This window comes from Hyla sarda, chromosome 8, assembly GCF_029499605.1.
Source record: "Hyla sarda isolate aHylSar1 chromosome 8, aHylSar1.hap1, whole genome shotgun sequence".
Lineage (NCBI taxonomy): Eukaryota > Metazoa > Chordata > Amphibia > Anura > Hylidae > Hyla > Hyla sarda.
In genome coordinates this window covers 199,477,617-199,498,772 of record NC_079196.1, presented here as the reverse complement: position 1 = coordinate 199,498,772, position 21,156 = coordinate 199,477,617, and the positions used below count along the sequence as shown (strand labels likewise).

General features: G+C 42.8%; 1 protein-coding gene across 2 annotated transcripts in view; it reads left to right on the top strand.

The window, feature by feature from the left end:
• IQCE (IQ motif containing E) overlaps positions 1-21,156 on the top strand; it is a 66,330-nt gene that overhangs the window by 28,847 nt on the left and 16,327 nt on the right. For both annotated transcript variants that reach the window (XM_056535954.1, XM_056535953.1), the window contains exons 10-18: positions 3,034-3,104; positions 4,183-4,255; positions 4,537-4,586; positions 9,623-9,792; positions 11,610-11,665; positions 13,813-14,009; positions 14,089-14,169; positions 16,135-16,234; positions 16,649-16,810. In XM_056535954.1, the coding sequence (XP_056391929.1) occupies positions 3,034-3,104; positions 4,183-4,255; positions 4,537-4,586; positions 9,623-9,792; positions 11,610-11,665; positions 13,813-14,009; positions 14,089-14,169; positions 16,135-16,234; positions 16,649-16,810 (960 nt within the window). The remainder of the gene's footprint in view (positions 1-3,033; positions 3,105-4,182; positions 4,256-4,536; positions 4,587-9,622; positions 9,793-11,609; positions 11,666-13,812; positions 14,010-14,088; positions 14,170-16,134; positions 16,235-16,648; positions 16,811-21,156) is intronic.

Genomic DNA, 21,156 nt, shown 5'->3' with positions numbered 1-21,156 from the left:
GACTTTAATGGGTAGGAAAATACACAGCCGCAAAGTACGGCACATGTGACCCTGCCCTTAATCTGATCAGCCAATGAACCAGCGTTTTTTAGTTTGCTAACTGACTACTGGACCTTTTACACAGACCAGTTATTCCTATGAACGAATCAGCCCGTGCAAAAGGGCCTTTAGCCTAGTGCAGCTCCATGCTTTGCATGCAATGAAAAATACAATGGCTTTCACAGTCCTTTAGTTTGGGGAGGGGCACACATCAGGGGTGACCGCTGTCTTCGCTTCTTTTTGCGGTGGCAGTGGAGCCCCTGGCCCTGCTCATTAGGCAGGATACATTCTACACTGGTATGTCCCTTGGGGGTGGGGAGGAGCGTATAGGTCTATATGCTGATGATATGGTCCTATTCATGTCCCGCCATGAGGTAATGCTACCCTACTATATACAATTACTTGATAGCTTCTCAGGTCTATGTATAAACTGGTCTAAATCTGCTTTTATGCCCCTCTTGGACTCTCCTCGGGCTTCGGTAGTGTGTGGTCTGCCGGTGGTCTCCACGTTTAAATTCCTGGGAATATACATTAATAGAGATCTCAGCACTAATGTTATGCCCCTATTGCCTTATATACGAGATAAGTTCAAATTGTGGAGTTCTCTCCCTCTGGCAGTGGCGGGTCACATTATCCTCCCGAAATGTTTATATATCATGGAGCACTCAGCGGTACCTGTGCCTAAATCCTTTCTTCTCACTCTGCACTCACTATTTGCTCTCTTTATCTGGGCAAAAAAGGAAAAAGGAGCTACTCAAAATTGGGTATGGATGGCGGCATCCTGGGACTTGCAGTACTCTCCCTACATATACTGTGGTATGTAACTGTCTATGAGCTATTGTCACATAGTGGATGTTGGTATCTGACTGCTTCTGCACTTGCACTTTAGGCAGACTAACCATACATCTCATTATCAGCACTTTTTTTTAATCCTTAGGACCCAGCAGTTACATAGCTATGTATTTATATAATAGTTATTAGCATTTTTTGCACATTTACCATTGATTGTCCCAGGTATGCCGCCTGTCTGTGCCGTATTCCTCCTGTTTCAAACTGCACTGTTTTTTAATATGATGAAATAAAGATTGTATTTTATATACTTTTCTCACCCATTTTTGAGTAGCTCCTTTTTCCTTTTTTGCTCTTTTGATTATTTTGGAGTCTATATTAGGCATATTTGTACACTTGTTAGGGGGTCATTAATACCTTTCTATACATTATCTTATGATATACCAACTCCCAATATAGGGCAGTATTGCATATAATATATATTCTTTCAGTTGTGTAGTATTATATCCCTACCTTATAGTGTCATTTACATGTTTCCATGTTTTATATCTCTTTGTCTGGGGTCTGAATAAGCATAAGGCTAAGCTGTCTACCCTCCAGCGCCCTAAACTGCCGGACCTTTATCTCTATTATTTAGCTGGCCATGTACTTGCGACACTGTGTGCTCCCTGATCCCATGCCAATGGCGGAGTGTACACTGACTAGATATGTGCAGCTCCCCTCCCTTCGCCCACTGTTAGAGGGTCCCCCAGCGGGAGACTTGCTGTCCAGGTGTGGAAGACCACCAAGCAGATCTATTCCTTTGCTGATTTCCCTGCTGAACTTCCTCTTTGGCACAACCCACATCTCTATCACCCCATGGGTTCTCCAGATTCCGACTTTTGGACAAGCTATGGGGTTATTTTACTGGAACACCTCTTTACTGACTATGTTCTGTGCTCCTTTCTACAACTCCAGACTAAGTTTGGGATCCCCAGGGAAACATTTTATAAATTCCTCCAATTGCGCCATGCTGTTAATGCCCAATTCCCCAGTGGTATTCCTCCAATCTCCGCCTATCCACTGTTTGGAGTGCTACGCTCACAGGGTCTGGTTTCCATTTTATCCACCCACTTCATCCAGGCTAAAATTTAGCTGACCCCTCTCCCTGCTGAACGGCACTGGAGGTCCCATATCCCTTCTATGACTACTGAGAACTGGGAGGACATGCAATCCTCCCACCTTTTGGTTTCTCCAGCTGCCAACAATAAACTTATTCACTTGTACATTGTCCATTACTGTTATATTACTCCACTCTGTCTCTGTCAGATGGGGCGTGCGTCTTGGGATACATGCCATAGATGCTCTGCCCCTAGGGTGGACTTTTGGCACCTTATTTGGGATTGCTCCTATGTGGCATCCTTTTGGGGGGTGGGGGGGGAAGTCCTGCAATTGCTAAATTCTAATAGTGGCCCCACCAATCCAGGCTGACCCCCTAGTTTGTCTCTTCGGTATCCTGGATGAGGAGGTTTGGCCCCATCGTGTACATTACTCAGGGAGTCCCTATTTATGGGCAAAAAGGTGATTGGTTTGTGGTGGATGGAACCTCGACCCCCCCCCCCCCCCCCACTTGTACTAAGTAGAAGAAATTAGTTAATTCTGTTATCCCGTTTTCTAAAGTGGTGTATAGACATAGGAATTGCCTAGCTAAATTTGAAATGGTATGGGGACCCTGGTGCTTCTCCTTATCTACCCAATGATCTGTGATATCAATACGTGACTTGGCAGATGTTTTAAGATATTATACGGTAGATTTCTACAAGTGCAGCGGCACTATGTTTCCTTATTCTTATTTTACTACAATCATATGGCTACGGTTAGGTTCTGGAACCTGATACACTAATGGACCTAATTTTGCATGTTTTCTTAGCGCGTACAAGCGCATGTTTTTATGTTCTTTGTTAATCGGCAGATTTACCCGAGTTGATGTGAGCGGATGTTAATTGGCAATGTACTTTGCACTTTATGATGCATATCCTTTTGCTATGCACGTTTTTATTGCCTGCCTTTTCCTTTTGTCATGCCCATGGTTTTTTACACTTCAATAAAACAAATTTAAAAAATACAATGGCTTTCTGATATATAAAAAAGCCTATGTAGTCCTAATACATATTTCTCCTACATAGAAATAGCTGCACATGACATTCTCATTTATTTTCATTGTAGATAGTAAATAATCTCAAACAGAAGATTCTGAAGCTGGAAAAGCAATGTAAAGAAAAAGATAATGCCTTAAGGTATGAAAACAATATTGGCTGTCAGATGTAGATTATTATTTTCTGTTTGGTTACAAAGACCAGCGCTGCTTAACCTATGACTGTCGAGCTGTTGCCGAATGACCCTGAGCGTGCTGGAAGCGCAACAACAACAAAGGAGCCACACATTGGGGATCACTGGTCTAAAACGTTTATCTGGGAATAAAAAAAAGCTATATAACATATACAGTGGTCAATCAAGTTACAATATTATTTGGTTCCAGGACGACCATTGTATGTTGAAACCATAACTCTATGGAAACCTGTTAATTGGTTCAAAAGCCCAAAATAATATCCAAAAATAGGAAAAAAGTGAGAAATAAAGAAAAATAAGTAGATAACAAATATAGATAAAGCAAGTCCTTCCATATAAAAGTAAGAAAGATCTGCTGGGAGCTGTAATCACTGTCTATGTAGAGGACAGGAGCTTCTTCAGGGTCCTGTACAGGACACAATGTCCTAAAAAAGTAACATGGAGCCGCCCTCACCTGGTGTCCAAAGGAGCAACTAACCCTGGTACAGGTAAAGAGTAGTACAGAACATGTAATACCTCCCTGTACTGTAGGGGGCGCTACCAGACACCAGTCAGTGCATGCACTTCAGTAATACAGGTAAAGAGTACAGAACATGTAATACCTCCCTGTACTGTAGGGGCCCTACCAGACACCAGTCAGTGCATGCACTTCAGTAATACAGGTAAAGAGTAGTACAGAACATGTAATACCTCCCAGTACTGTAGGGGGCGCTACCAGACACCAGCCAGTGCATGCACTTAAGTAATACAGTGGTTTTACCAGTGACAGCCCATTCTGATTGGTCGGTTCTTCCAGCTATTGACATGTCTTACAGATCTGGACTGTCTGTACATTGTATGGTGAGTCTGGTTTTAAGTTACAATGGTCCAGAAAAGACCAAACATATTGTAACCTGAGGCCATTATAAGTTGAGGGATCACTGTATATAAAGAGAGAGAGAGAGAAGGCAGAGCAGCATTTTGGCTGCACCTAAACCTTATCCTGTCCTGTAATAATGCAGTGTGTATACCTATTATGTTTTATAGTAAGCTCCAGACTGAGCTAAAAACTACAAGTGTGGAAGAGATGAGGATAGCTATGGAAACGTATTATGAAGAGGTGAGTCCTGATGATAGGCAGCAATGCCTGACCTTGGCACTTTACAGTAAAAAGCACAAAATAAAGGTGGAACAAGGCACATATGCACACATATTTTCAATAGTAAATCTGCCCCCAAATAATCAAATAGATCTAATAACATTCTTCATGTCCTGGAAGAAAACATACATTTAGGCCTAAACAACCACCATTTCATCCCCTATTTCCTAGTTTAGTGATTGGGGGACAATCTGAGAATAAAGGAAATTCATTGTGTATCACATTTTGTCTGAAATCAACAGATTCAGAGGCTACAGATGCTGCTGGCGAAAGCAGAGGCTGCACAACAAAGGTCAGAAGGAATGATGACTGCCATGTTAGTTTAACCTCCATTGTATGTGAATTGTTTAAGGGTTTTCTAAGAGATGCTATTTTGGAGTATATTGATAAAAATAAATGTATGGCCCCATATCAGCATGGCTTTATGAGGGATCGGTCCTGTCAAACTAATCTGATCAGCTTTTATGAGGAGGTGAGCTACAGACTGGACCAGGGGCAATCGCTGGATGTTGTATATCTGGATTTTTCCAAAGCATTTGATACGGTGCCAAATAAAAGGTTGGTGCATAAAATGAGAAGGATGGGGCTGGGGGAGAATGTGTCCATTAATAACCAAACAGAGGGTGGTTATTAATGGTACTTATTCTGATTGGGTGACTGTTACTAGTGGGGACCACAGGGGTCAGTCTTGGGTCCTGTTCTATTTAATATATTCATTAATGACCTTGTAGAAGGGTTTAATAGTAAAGTAGCAATCTTTGCAGATGATACTAAACTCTGTAAAGCGGTAAACACTATAGAGGACAGTGCACTGTGTATTGTAGAATAGTAGATAACACAATAGAGGACCGTGCACTGTTACAAATGGATCTGGATAGGTTGGAGGTTTGGGCTGGGAAGTGGCAGATGAGGTTCAACACTGATAAATGTAAGGTTATGCACATGGGGAGGAAAAATCCGGGCTGGGATTATGTATTAAATGGGAGAACACTTGGGACGACTGAGATGGAAAAGGACTTGGGAGTCTTAGTTAGCAGTAAATTTAGCTGTAGTGACCAGTGTCGGCAGCTGCTGCCAAGGCAAATAAAATCATGGGGGGCATCAATAGGGGCATAGATGCCCACGACAAGGAAATAATTCTACTGCTGTACAAATCACTAGTCAGACCACACATAGAATACTGTGTACAGTACTGGGCACCAGTGTACAAGAAAGATATAGTGGAGCAGGAGAGGGTTCAAAGACGGGCAACCAGGGTAATACGGGGAATGGGAGGACTACAGTACCCAGAAAGATTATCAGAATTAGGGTTATTTAGTTTAGAAAAAAGAAGGCTTAGGGGAGACCTAAGAACTATGTATAAATATATCAGGGGACAGTACAGAGATCTCTCCATGATCTATTTATACCCAGGACTGTATCTATAACAAGGGGGCATCCTCTACGTCTAGAGGAAAGAAGGTTTCTACACCAGCACAGACGGGGGTTCTTTACTGTAAGAGCAGTGAGACTGTGGAATTCTCTCCCTGCGGAGGATGTGGTCATGGGGAACTCTGTAAAAGAGTTCAAAACGGGTCTGGATGCATTTTTGGAGAATAATAACATTACAGGTTCTGGATGCTAAGATTTACAGTGACAGAACGTTGATCCAGGGATTTATTCTGATGCCATATTTGGAGTCGGGAAGGAATTTTTACCTCTAGTATGAGGGTTTTTTGCCTTTCAGGGTCAAAGGGATGCCCAAGGGTCAATGATATCTATGGGTAGTGAAGGCTAGCCTGTCTGGTCCAGTCCCACATAACAACTCGCTCTAATTGAACATCTATCTGTGTGCAGCAAATACAAGTCTGATCCATGGAGGCAAAAAATGACCCTGACACTTCACAACATACAAGACTTATTTATTGGTGCTAGATAACACAGGACACTTTTATTTTTTCTTTCTTTCAAATTTTTTTTTCTTTCTTACTTTTTTTATTTTTTTTTAACACTCCCCACCCCAACCACCCGCCCCATACGACCGACTCCCGGGAGGGACAAAAACACAGGACACCTTTAAAGATCTTGAGGAGTCCATTAGCTATTTTGGTAGCACAAGGGGGGTCTACACTGTATTAGGCAGGTGATTTCAGTGATATAGATGATCAGTGTTTAGTTTTCATTATTCACAATTTACCTCCAGTTATAGAAACCCACAGAGTCTTTGTGAATATACCAGGGGTCCTGTCACAGCAGCCCCTACCAATCACTAGAATAAAGGGGGCTCTGGTGATCAACAAACAATCATGCTAGAGCAGTGTTTCCCAACTAGTGTGCCTCCAGTTGTTTCAAAACTACAACTCCCACCATGCCCGGACAGCCGTTGGCTGTCCGGGCATGCTGGGAGTTGTAGTTTTGCAACAGCTGGAGGCACACTGGTTGGAAAACACTGCTCTAGACATTGACTACTATGCAGGTTTGTGGCCTCTGGCTTTACCCTTTCTAAACAGAGAGAAATGACACAGTGATGCCACAGCCCCTTCAACAGTGCAGATCTCTGTATCCTATCCAGACTAATGGCTCCTTATCATGTGTCAGTTTGACATCTCAAATGTTTTAAATAACGAGAAGTACACATGAACCCCTTAAAGGGGTACTCCGGTGGAAAACTTTTTTTTTTTTAAATCAACTGGTGCCAGAAAGTTAAACAGATTTGTAAATTACTTCTATTAAAATCTTAATCCTTCCAGTACTTATTAGCTGCTGAATACTAAAGAGGAAATTCATTTCTTTTTGGAACACAAAGCTCTCTACTGACATCGTGACCACAGTGCTCTATGCTGACATCTCTGTCCATTTTAAGAACTGTCCAGAGTAGGAGAAAATCCCCATAGAAAACATATGCTGCTCTGGACAGTTCCTAAAATGGACAGCAGAGGTCAGCAGAGAGCACTGTGGTCATGATGTCAGCAGAGAGCTCTGTGTTCCAAAAAGAAAAGAATTTCCTCTGTAGTATTCAGCAGAGAGCACTGTGGTCATGATGTCAGCAGAGAGCTCTGTGTTCCAAAAAGAAAAGAATTTCCTCTGTAGTATTCAGCAGAGAGCACTGTGGTCATGATGTCAGCAGAGAGCTCTGTGTTCCAAAAAGAAAAGAATTTCCTCTGTAGTATTCAGCAGCTAATAAGTACTGGAAGGATAAAGATTTTTTAATAGAAGTAATTTACAAATCTGTTTAACTTTCTGGCACCAGTTGATTTTTAGAAAAAAATTTTCCCACCGGAGTACCCCTTTAAAGGGGTTATCCAGGAAAAAACTTTTTTTTTATATATCAACTGGTTCCAGAAAGTTAAACAGATTTGTAAATTACTTCTATTAAAAAATCTTTACCCTTCCAGTACTTTTTAGTGGCTGTATGCTACAGAGGAAATTCTTTTCTTTTTGAATTTCTTTTTTTGTCTTGTCCACAGTGCTCTCTGCTGACACCTGATGCCCGTGTCAGGAACTGTCCAGAGCAGGAGAAAATCCCCATAGCAAACCTATCCTGCTCTGGACAGTTCCTGACACGGACAGAGGTGTCAGCAGAGAGCACTGTGGACAAGACAAAAAAGAAATTCAAAAAGAAAAGCATATCCTCTGTAGCATACAGCTGCTAAAAAGTACTGGAAGGGTAAATATTTTTTTATAGAAGTAATTTACAAATCTGTTTAACTTTCTGGCACCAGTAGATTTAAAAAAATAAAAAATGTTTTCTACCGGAGTACCCCTTTAAGGACTCATAGCAGATATATTGGTCATGGTGCCATTAAGGGTGTATGGAGAGTGCTCTGGGTTCGATCCTGCTCTGTACTCAGTAGCCCTGGTCACTGCCAACTGCTGGCACACAGCAATCTATGTTGCTGGCTATTAACTCTTTAAAGGCAGCTGTCAAAACTTGACAGCGAACTTTTTTTAAATTTTTTTTATTTTAATCAGCTATATTTTTGTTAACTTTTTCAAGCATTTCAACAATATCATCTGACAGCGGCATTTCTACAGTGTTTTGCATCTTCTGCATGTGATCTAATGAATCAATTGAATTATTATTTATTTATTATTAATTATTATACTTTATTATTGCATCAATCTGTATGAGTAATCAAATGTTTGCGCATTCAATTCACCTGGGGGGACTTAAAAAAAAATATATATAAAAAAAATAAAAAAAAGTTTTAAAAAATTATTTAAAAAAAAAAATCTTTCAAAATAAAAATTCATATACTTCTTTTAACAGTTAAAAAACCAACAACAACAAAAAACCAACAAACAAACATTTGATATTGCTGCATGCAGAATTGTCCAAACTTTTACGAACAGTGTAAATGGGAAAAAAAGAAAATCCAGAATTGCAGTTTTTTGAGTTTTTTTTTATCACGTCTCAGAAAAAACTACAGATCACTGTGCAAAAAAAAAATCGCTCTGCACAGTTCCACAGCTCTGTTGGCAAAAAAAAAAAAAAAGTTGAAGGAGTCAAAACAGGGCAATTTTTGAAAAACAACACAAACTGGTAAACAATAAAAAAAAATAGACAAATTGGGTATCTTTGTAACCACACTGATCTGAAGAATCGTGATAACAAATCAGATTTCTTCTTTATTTTTTCAAGTAATCTGACTAATCTATGGGCATTTGCTCCACTTTTTGCACATGTTTTAATAATTGTCTTCCCTGTTTTTACTGTAATCAGATATTCCTATAAATACTTCATATTTTAGCTGCAGTTTTTTTCTATTATTGTTCACCAGACAATGGAAAATTAAAGGGGTATTCTAGGAAAAAAAAAGTTTTTAGTTTTTTTTTGTTTTTATATCAACTGGCTCCAGAAAGTTAAACAGATTTGTAAATTACTTCTATTAAAATATCTTAATCTTTCCAATAATTATCAGCTGCTGAAGTCGAGTTGTACTTTTCCATCTGGCAACAGTGCTCTCTGCTGACATCTCTGTCTGTCTCCGGAACTGCACAGAGTAGAAGAGGTTTGCTATGGGGATTTGCTTCTACTCTGTACAGTTCCCGAGACAGGTGTCATAAGAGAGCACTTAGACAGAAATTAACAACTCAACTTCAGCAGCTCATAAGTACTGAAAGGATTAATATTTTTTTATAGAAGTAATTTACAAATCTGTTTAACTTTCTGGAGCCAGTTGAGATATATATATATATATATATATATATATATATATATATATAAAAATTTCCCTGGATAACCCCTTTTAAAGGCAAGTCGTATATAACTTGACTGAGCGGATATTGTTCCATGTTTTCCTATGATGTATTGATTTACTGATCCTCTCTTTTTTTTCCCTCTATCAGCTATAGACCTCCACCAGAAAGTAAGGATTCCCTGAGAAGACAAAAAGCCCTGAATGCGGCTGTACTGAAGCTCTCCAAACAAGTCAAGGAGTTACAGGAGGAAAATAAAAGCCTAAAAGCTGATCTGGACAGAGCTATGGCGCAGTCTCCTACATCTACCAGATCCAAAGGTAAATACACCATAAACGCAGCTTCAGAGCTGGTTGCTTGCTTTATACTTACTGTGATATTATGCATCATTTACATTTACTTTCATGTGGTTCTGATATGCAGTTTCAGAAAATCTGCAGTTTATAACAGTATCAACCTTGTGAATGCTTATGTTGCTGATTTTGTTAGGGGTTTACTCAGATTTTTTCCTTTTATGGGCTTGTAGATTTTGTTACTCGATTGTTGCTGATGTTTTTTATGGCTTTGTTGCATATAGTTGTTTTTTTTTTTTTTTTGCAAATTTCTCGCTGTAGATTTTAGTTCAGAATATGTAACACATTTAAAATTCTGCAGATCCGTATAATTCCTGCATAAAAATCTGCAATATCTACAGCATATATTAACATACTATGGACTAAAATTCTATGCCTGGAGCGTTACCCTTTATGGAATGATTGTGTGAAGCTTTACACCATGTATTTTACAATTATTCCACAAGGGGGCACTGTAATACAATTCCAATATTTCTACACAATTCAGATAAATAAATATGGGAATCATTTTATATATTTTGGATGTCTACATTTACATGTTTTTAATAAAGATTTATACTAGTGTTTGCTTTCCTGCCTACATTGCACAAGATCCCCCGGTGTGCCTGCTCTGGCACATATTAGATATAGGAAGTCGTTTAAAGACCTATCACAAAATATGACAAATGGAAATGCATAACAGTAGAAGGAAGTATGATTCTTAAAGGAGTACTCTGGCAAAATAAATAATTATCCCCTACCCACAGGAAAGGGAATAAGCATCTGATCGCAGAAAGTCCGACCGCTTGGACCACCCGCGTTCACCCGGATGGGACCCTGGCGCTCAGTGAGCTGGCACGCGCTCCATTCATTCCTATGGAAATGCCGATGGTGCCCGAGTGCTGTACTCAGGTTTTTTTGGCGCTTCCATAGGAATGAATGGAGTGTGTGCCGTCTGCAGCACGTGGTCCTTACTGAGCGCAGAGGTCCCGTCCCGGTGATCGTGGGGGTCCCAGCGGTCGGACCCTCCCACGATCAGCTGCTTATCCCCTATTCTGTGGATAAGAAATACGTTTTTTTTTCGCAGATCTCCTTTAAAGCGTACCCGTCAGATCCAACAAAAAAATGTTTTTTTAAATATATCACTCAGTACCTAATCCTGACCATGTACATCTAATTTTTATGTGTCTAGCACCTTTATTTATTTTTTTATTACACTTTTAATTTAGCTCACTAGTCTGAATTCCTCTCAAAGGAAGGGGGTGTGGCCTCACTGTTGCAGGTCTCCGCCCCCTCCCTCAGTATGCTGTCTGCTCACATCTCCCCTAGCATTAGCAAAACTACAACTCCCAGCTTGTCCTCACTGACAGTAGCGGGACACAAGCTGACAGTGGGAGGATTTTTCCTCCAGCTCTGAGCCCTGCACTCACAGCTGTCAATCAAGGAAGTGTGTCCATGACATAGGTGATGACTCATGGACACAGCAGGACTAGTATGTGTCCAAGCAGACGGGGGGCAGTTGTTTGACTGGCTTTTTCAGTATGAAATACTAAAAAAGTTCTAATAAAAGCTATTGTAAAACCATATAAAAAGTTTTTGTATCTGACAGTGCCTATTTATATAAATATTGGGATAAGCTCTTTTTGATGATTAATGGAACCATAGTCCATCATGGATTCAGAATCTTTTCTCACTTATCTTTCATCCGCGCCCATTTCAAACTGGAAACTGTGAAATCTGAAGGCAAAACGTTCGCTTATTGTGGTCCTAAGATGTTGTGTTCACATGTAACTGTTTTTATGTAGGTTACAGTGAGTGGAGCAAGCAGAGACTAGTGAGGAAGATTTCGGATTTAGAAAAGGTAAGAGATTACAATATTTCTCCACCAGAATCATTGCTTAGACTCCTCACATTGTATAAAATCTGACCCACCAATCAGATATACAATCTGTTCCTTCACCCTTTTTCTGTTCTGCTATTGGGGTCTCAAGGCAGTTGTGGAAACAGCCGATTGTACTTAAATGGCTGTCCCTGTTGCTCCATTAGACTAGACCAGGGTTTCACAACCAGGGTGCATCCAGCTGTTGCAAAACTACAACTCCCAGCATGCCCGGACAGCCGTTGGCTGTCCGGGCATGCTGGGAGTTGTATTTTTGAAACAACTGGAGGCACCCTGGTTGGGAAACACTGCTCTAGCATGATTGTTTGTTGATCACCAGAGCCCCCTTTATTCTAGTGATTGGTAGGGGCTGCTGTGACAGGACCACCGGTATATTCACAAAGACTCTGTGGGTTTCTATAACTGGAGGTAAATTGTGAATAATGAAAACTAAACACTGATCATCTATATCACTGAAATCACCTGCCTCATACAGTGTAGACCCCCCTTGTGCTACCAAAATAGCTTATGGACTCCACAAGATCTTTAAAGGTGTCCTGTGTTTTTGTCCCTCCCGGGAGTCGGTCGTATGGGGCGGGTGGTTGGGGTGGGGAGTTAAAAAAAAAAAAAAAAAACATAAAGAAATAAAGAAAAAAAAAATAAAAGTGTCCTGTGTTATCTAGCACCAATAAATAAGTCTTGTATATTGTGAAGTGTCAGGGTCATTTTTTGCCTCCATGGATCAGACTTGTTTTTGCAGCACACAGATAGATGCTCAATTAGAGCGAGTTTTTATGTGGGACTGGACCAGACAGGCTAGCCTTCACTACCCATAGATATCATTGACCCTTGGGCATCCCTTTGACCCTGTTGCTGGTTCACCTGTTGTCCTTTCTTGGACTACTTTTGGCAAGTACTTACTAATACTCTGACCTAGTGATCCAGCCGGCACAGTTTGGCCCGTGTTGCTCAGATTCTTAAAATTTTTTGCTACCTCCAACACGTCAACTATAAGAACTTACTATTTACTTGTTGCTTAGTATATCCCACCCCTGACAGGCAGCATTGTCACCAGATGATCTATGTTATTCACTTCATACATCTGTAGCTTTATTGTTATGGCTGATCGGTGTACAGGAGAGACGACGTGCAGCCGATGGCTGCCTGGGCTTGCTGGGAGTTGTAGTTTTGAAACCTCTGGAGGTCCGCAGGTTGAAGACCACTGAGGGCGGATGATGACAAGAGGATGATGAAGGGGGGTGGGGATGATGACAAGCGGATGATGAAGGGGGGGGTGTGGGATGATGAAGGGGGGTGGGGATGATGACAAGTGATGATGATGAGGGTCTGGATGATGACAGGAGGTGATGATGATGAGGATGTTAATGACGGGGGTCTGGATGATGACAGGGGGGGATGATGTATTTCCCACCCTAGGCTTATACTCGAGTCAATTTTCCTGGGATTTTGGGTTGAAATTAATGGCCTCGGCTTATACTCGGGTCGGCTTATACTCGAGTATATACGGTACTTGTCACTACTGATGAGTACACAGCGGTCACTGTGAGCTGCTGGAGTACTGTCAGTGGTAAAGTATACATGGCAGCCTAACAAACAAGACAGTAAGCCAGTGTTTCCCAACCAGGGTGCCTCCAGCAGTTTCAAAGCTGTCCTGGCATGCTGGGAGTTGTAGTTTTGCAACAGCTGGAGGCAACCTGGTTGGGAAACACTGGACTAGACTGTTCTGAGTGGAATCGAGCGGAAAAATTCTGATTCGAAATTCCATTGCAGAGCAACACCACACATATTGCATTCTACATCTCCCACCTTTATCAGCCACCCTCAGCTGCCATAGAATTAAATAGATACAGACATGCACACATTTGCAGCCAGCTCTCCATTTGTTCTCTTCCTGAGTGCAGTGGCTGGTAGCTGTCTTGCCAGGTGTGACGGGAATCAGAAGGTGCCTGTACTGAAGGTAGGTGTGGGCCCCAGAAGTTGGACCTTCATGTATCAGACATTTATGCATAGCCTGTGAATATGCCATAAATGTCTGATGTGGAAATACCTCTTAGAATGTCTGTAACTTACATCATTTGAAATAAAAGTTCCATTCTGTATGTCTATAGAAATTGGAAAGTATGCAGAAGTCATCCACAGATCAGGTCAAGTCAGCACAAGTGACCGGAACACCTCTCTCCAGTCAGGGAGATGGTCCATCAGTCCAGAAACTTGACCCGCAAGAAGAATGTGAAAGACTGAGGAACTTGGTCAAGAAGATAAAAGAAGATCGGGCAGCTTTACAGGAACAACTCGCCACAAAGGAGTAAGGAGATGATTCCTGTCATTGAGGAATCTCTATGGTGGATGTATTTATGATGCCTGTAATGTTTTTTTGTCTACAGAGCTAACCTAAAAAAACTGCAGCAGGAAAAGACAGAACTGGAGAAGCAGCTGCAAAGACTGAAGGAGAGAAAAGATGAAAGGTGAATGGTCATGATCCTAAGTTGTCACTGTTATTTCAAACAATTTCCTTCCATGTGATGTCTGTAAATCACTTCTGCTCTAAAGTTGTGGCCACTAGGGGTTTTCCTTCTCTGCGGCCTGCTATCCACGTATTGTTGTGGGGGGCAGGCTGTGTCCATTTCCAGAGAATCTGCACAATTATGGCTTCCAATCTGCACTGATATGCCGCTCACCGCATTGTGCAAAGCTGGCCATTTCGAGATTAGCAATGTCAGCTAATATCCCTGGAACCAAACTGCAAATCGGGATAAGTGATACCTCTTTGTAATTCAGTTCACCCGCACTATAACCATGTGTATTGGGTTTAGTGTAAGTGAATCTGCTGTCAGTTTTCCTTTAAAAATTATAAGTATGTTGTTTTAACATTGACTTATTGTTAAAAAGGAGATTTTTTGACACTTACCGTAAAATCTCTTTCTCGAAGGATCCATTGGGGGACACAGACAGTGGGTGTATCTTGCTGTCTCTAGGAGGTGTGACACTATGGTGATAAAAAAAAAAAAAAAGTCAGCTCTTCCCAGCAGGATATACCCGCCTTCAGGCTCTGAGTTAGTCAGTTTAAGATCCAGAGCAATAGGAGGAGACCAATAGGTCAAGGAAAGACCCAAAACTGTCCGAGAACCAGAAGAAAAAAACATAACAGATTTATCTGCATGAAAAGATGACGCCAAGTCCTCATTCCTACTGCATCACCAAAGCATTACTTCATACCCATCCAGTTGTATGTGGACAAGCTTAGTGATAGAGAGGATCCAAACCAAGAGGACTGTCCTCATATACATAGGGGTCCCTAAATTTGCCAACCCTTTATAAATTATAACCACCTACCTTAAGTTAAAGAGCTTGTCCCCAATTCACAGCTTGTGGCTGTATTTTTGCACTGGTCCTTCTGATGACAGTCAATAGTCAACCGTTTGAGTCTTATGAGACTTACTATGGACAGACTTTCATTAGACTTCAAACGGCACATTATTTCAGTACAGAGGATGGATATGAAAAACATGACTGCCAGACAGTTCGGGAAACAATTGGATTTAATGGGGAAGACGCTGTGGCAAAGGTTTAGAGACTATCTGTACGGCACCACAGATAATAAATTGTTGCTAGATCCTTTAAACACTCTCTGTGTCTGCTGACTAAAATCTAAGGTCTGTAGCTGGATACACGCATAAGTTCACTGTCGGCTGAACTGTCCCTCTTGGTCCCACATACACACACAGATGTACACAGCCGACTGTGTTTTACATGCCTTATCCTTCTTTCCCATGACAGGGAAGAGTCCAAAGGCCACCATACACATTACACAGTAACTCTTCCACAATTGTCAGGTTCAGTTGACACACACACACACACATATATAATATATATATATATATATATATATAATATACACTGTATATGAAATCCTTATGGCTAGCTTAACCTTTAAAGAAGTACTCCGGTATATAACTTTCTTTTTCTAAACTTACCAGCATTTAAAAAAACTAATTTACTTACCTCCTTACCGCTCCTCAGCCGCTCCTTCTTCTTGCGTTACACTGTGGCTCCGTTAATCCTCAGCCAGTGATTGGCTTAGCGGCAATGTGATGTATTGGCCCTCGGCACCAGGATGAACAGGGCCGGGGCTCAGTAGATTACACTGCTAATCACTGGCAAGATATCGCTACAGCCGAAGATTAGCTGAACCGCAGTGTGACGTATCACCAGCAAAAAGAAGGAAGAGGATTGGTGTGGAGTGGGATACCAGAGGCACCAGGAGAGCGGTGGGAGGTAGGTTATATTATATCCTGGAGTATGCCTTTACATATAGGGGATACTGTATGAGATGCTACCATATGTAGCTTACTAGGTTGTTATACTCCTGGTTTCCTGTACAGACCTATGGATGTAAAAGTAAAAAATTTCTTTATTTTTTTACATCACAGAGAAGAAATCAACCGGCTGGGCCAAAAAATTAAGAGATTAGAAGCCGAGCTGGAAGATGAGAAGCGAGAGAAGGGGGCTGCCCTGGAATCTGCAAAAAAGGTTATTGATGTTTCCTGATGTGAAGTGCCTGTGTATGTGACATGTCAGCATAGAAAATATATATACTGTATATATATCAGCAACCCCTACTCTCCTGACAGTCACACATATTCCCATGCTGCAAACTAACATTACAGGTGCAATGTAGCATACATGGGGAATGATTGACTATGTAAATGTGTTTGCATCAAGTCCTTCATAGCAGAAGCTATTCAGGCTACCCTTACCTGCAGCTAATAGAGGGGGGCCCTACCATGGTGCCTTATAGAGGCTATCCTGTGGCAAAAATAACCCTTTGACATGTACACTTCACACTATTCATTCAGCGCAGTTTTTTATTATTTTTTTTTATTTTATTTTTTTATATAGCTGTAAATATTTATTGAAAATATAAAATGATGACTTACTACCTAGGCACAGAAGGAGTCACGTGGATCCCGTCCAAACTCTGCAAGAAGCACATCGAGCACATCATCACTCCGGAGATCTAGTGGATCCTTCAGTGAAGGAGAGTCGAAGAGAAAACAGGATGCAGCAAAACTTATCCAGAAGAACTGGAAGCTGTATAAAAGCAGGGTAAGCTTGGGGACCACAACGACAAGGAAAAGCATTTTGACTTTTGATGGCACAAATAGGAAGCATACATTAACAGAGAATAGGCACACAACAGGGTAGTCCTTAGTGTTGCACATTACTTCCTACCTGAAAATGAGCCGCCAAAAGATTTTTTTTTTTTTTTTAAACCAAAGCGTGTTGTTTTTTTTAATTTTTTTTATTCAACCCTCCAGAGTGGTGATTGACGTGTTTTACTGCCATGATTAAGCCCCAGAGAATCCTCTTCATGGTACCCATCTCTCCATTTTAAAGTTTGGGACCAGAGTTGAGGGGTTTGCCAGTAGCACACACACTGGTATATCCTTTCCCTTACTTCTCGGGGAATCACAGAACAGCACATACTCCTCTCTGCTATGACATGACATAGAACTGGTGAAAGCATATTAAACACATTAAACATTCTTGAATGATGATTTACACAGTACACTACTATAGATGTCATGTGTAGGTGAGAAGGGGTTACTAATGCACTGGGTTTTATGTAGGCATAAATTTATGAAACAGTAGCAGAACAGCAAGGAAAGGGTTTACACTGCACTAAACAGCTGCTGCCACTGCTGAGAAGCTAAAGGGAGGGTGTGAGGGAGGATTATACTGCAGCACTGTGGACATATAGTGGTAGCTACACTGGCATTTACAAACTGGACAAAAGGGAATCCTTGATTTACATTTTAAGAACAGTGTTGATCACCTCCAGCAAACAGACAGGCTCAGATTGCTGTTATATAGCCTAGACTCTGTTAGGTTTTCTACCATTCTCTCCTGAACATAGCACATGCTAAGCCCCACCCCACTTACGTTCCGCCCATAACAAGCTCTTACTAGAGACAAGTTTCTCCTAACAACAAGCAGCGGACAGCATTTTGCAGGGGAGGGGCACACCTTTAGAGCTATGCAATTCTGTCCACATGGTGTATCATGAACATAATGGGGAGGTTCAAGGCTTGCATGACAGTTTTCTGGCATAAAAAAAAGTTGCTAATGTTTGCATGCTCTTTTGCGACATTTCTGTGTTTTGCACAAATTTTTTAAAAACTTTTTAGGCCAGCTTTCCGGTGTAAGCATTGATACATATCCTCCAATGTATATAATGTTGTGAGGGCATGTAGTGGGCTGGATCTGTTATGGTTGTTAAGGGTATATTCATGGGGGCGAGGCCTGGATGCCGGCATGAGCGGTCGTGTGCAGTGAAAGCTCCCGCTGACCGTGCTGATTGACTCTGATTGTACTCACCCTGATCGGCTGGTCTTCTCCCTGAGTGTTCCTTCTGTGCTGCGGATCATCTGGTGCTGTCCTTGGTCCGGTCCCGGCTGCTCTCGGTGGTGCGGGCGGCTTCCTTCCCCTGCGGCCTGTGGCTCCAGTTGGCTTGCGCTGCGGCGCTCTGGTAGAGTAGCTGGTCATGTGGTGCGGTTCCCCCTGGTCCTGGCTGTGTGGTCTCTGCTGGCTCCACTGGCTCTCCCTGGGTCCTGTTTCTTCGGCCCTTCCTGGGGCTGGGTGCCATTATCAGCCTTCGTGGGCGGGGCTAGCACCTCCAGTCCTGGTTGTTGTGGTTACTCCCGCCGTGGAGTGCGGCCTCTGCAGTGATCTCTGGCTGTGCTGCGGATTCTAGTGCAGTGAGACCTGTGTGGCAGCTAATCTCTCCTTGACCCTTCCCTGGGGGGGCTACAAAGTGCTGCCTTCAGACACCCAGAGTCTTATTGGAGTCCTGGCCTCACTCTTCAAGGATGTTTTGCTGAACTTCCTGCTGAATCTCCCTTCTTGCTTGTGAGTACCCTGGTGGGAGACATCTGTACTTGCTGGGACTTGTGTTGCATTGCACATTCATTAAGCCTATCTGCTCTGCTTGGGTGCCCTGAGCTTACTGGACTGTGTGACTAGTGACTTTCTACCTGCTTTCTGCATGGCCCTATCAGCCATGGATTGCCCCCGTGGTAGTAATAGGAATAAGAAATCCAAACTGAATGCTGAGGCCTCCCGGCCGACCTCTGATGATGGGTCCTTCCGTTCCTGTGGCCCTTCTCAACGGGATCCTGGTGCTCAGACCCCGCTTGCTACTAGAGTCTCGGTGCAGGTGATGAAAGCGCTGAGCCAGTTCTCCAGGGCTCCGGACCGTCCTAGGGGGGATTCTCCTGATCCTCCGCTGTCATTGTTTGAGGGATCTCCGACTCCGCTTAAGCAACAGCCCCATGAAAGGCCTGTCTATGATGCTGTTACTATTGACCAGTGGTTCACTGAACTCTTGGCTGCCATTACCTCATGCCAATCAATCATGGTGACCAAAGTGTATGAACTGTGGCAAGAGTTTGTTATCCTGCGAAATGAGACCCAAAAGATCCGTGAGCGCACTAAAGATGTGGAGCGTAGGGTCTCTATGGTGGAAGATACTTTATACCCACTGCCAGAGGGTGTTGACTCTCTGCAGCGTCAGGTTACGGGGGTTCTGAGTCGGATGGATGATATAGAGAACCGCTTGAGGCGCAATAACATCCGCCTGGTGGGCCTCCCTTAGAAGGTGGAGGGGAATGATCCTGTGCTGTTCCTGGAAACCTGGCTCAAGGAGATTCTTCGTGTGGACACATTCTCTCCTTTTTTCTCCATTGAGAGGGCCCACCGAGTTCTGGCTCAACCTCCTCCTCCTGGGTATCCTCCACGTCCCTTCCTGGCCAAATGTCTACACTTTAAGGACAGAGATGCTATTCTCTGGGCAGTGCATATCAAGGGCGAGGTCATCTGTGATGGCAGCAGAGTATCCTTCTATCCTGATTTTTCTGTGGAGCTACGCAAGCAGCCGGTGCAGTTCACAGAGGTCCGGGTGAAGCTACGTGCCAAGGGCTACTGCTACTCGATGCTCTATCCTGCTCGCCTTAGAGTAATGGATGGGACCTCTACCAAGTTCTTCACTTCTCCAATTGACGCTCTGCACTGGGTGGATGCAGCCCCCCCTGTCAGATCTCCAGATTGAACTGTCTGTCCTGGACTACCTTACTAGAGTCTGCTCTCCAGAATTGTCTTTAGATAGTGGTTAGGGAGATTTTTCCTTAGGGTCTCCATAGATTCCAGTCTCCCTAAGGACTCTCTGGGTAGTTTCTCTTAGTTACCGGCCAATTTTGTTTATGGTGGGAGGCGGGAGGATAGTTTTAGTAATAATAGTTTTAGACTCACTTGGCGTTCTTTTGACGCTCCGTAGTAGTTGTATTTAGGGTCTAGGTCTGCACTGTGTTAGGTAGTAGGTGTTTACTATGTCCTGTGATTTCAATGTGGTTCCTGATCCTATGCTTGACCGCACCACTGCTGCTGACCCTGGCTCATTTAATACCTGGCGCTTGGCGTTGGGCCTGACCGACCTCTGAAGGTGGAAGTACCTGACTGCGTCCTCCTTTTCTTTTTACTCTGTGGCCCATAGGTCGTTCTCTCGAATTGATCTCACTCTTGCATCTGAGGACCTCCTCCAGATGGTAAGTGATGTTTCACTAGGGGGATCTCAGACCACTTTGCTGTACTAGTAGTTCTGCACATGGGCCCTAGTCCCCTTTCCCGTATCTGGCGCATGCACCCTGGCTGGCAGCAGGCTAAGGCGGTTGTGGAGGCTCTGGGGGTTGCCCATGCCGAGTATTGGGAGCATAATTCTTCTTATCCTGACCCCTTAGTTCAATGGGATGCATACAAAGCGACTGTTAGAGGTTCCTTTTTATAGCGGGTGTTGCTGGTCAGAGGAAAATTAGGTCGGCTATGAAGGGCAGGATGTTGCAGGAAGTCAGTGCCTTGGAGGTGGCATATATTAGGGATCCATCTTCCGATAGTGAATGGGCATGGTCCAAAGCTCAGAGGTCTCTTTTGGTGGTCCAGAGGGATAGGGTCCAGTTGTGGTTGGCGGATAGGGAAGCTGCCCTGTTTGAATTTGGGGACAAGAATGGTAAACTGTTGGCGTATTTGGCGAGTGCTAGTCGTCCTGCTGCCTCTATCCCTTGTATTAGGGGCCGGGATGGTTCTGTGGTGAATGATCCCCAGTTGATTAACTCTGTCTTCAGGGACTTTTACTCCTCTTTGTATGATGCCCCTTCTAAACCATGCCAAGGGGAACTTCTGGTTTTCATACATGACCTATCCCTTCCAATGCTTAATCGCGCTCAGGCGGGGTGTTAGATGCCCCCTTTACAGTTGAAGAGGTAGAACAGGCCATACGTGATCTTCCTCATGGGAGGACCCCGGGTTTAGATGGGATGATAGGCTATTGGTATAGGATGAATGAGGAGCGACTGCTCCCTATACTCCTTAAACTGTTTCCCTCGATAGCTATTGCAGATTCT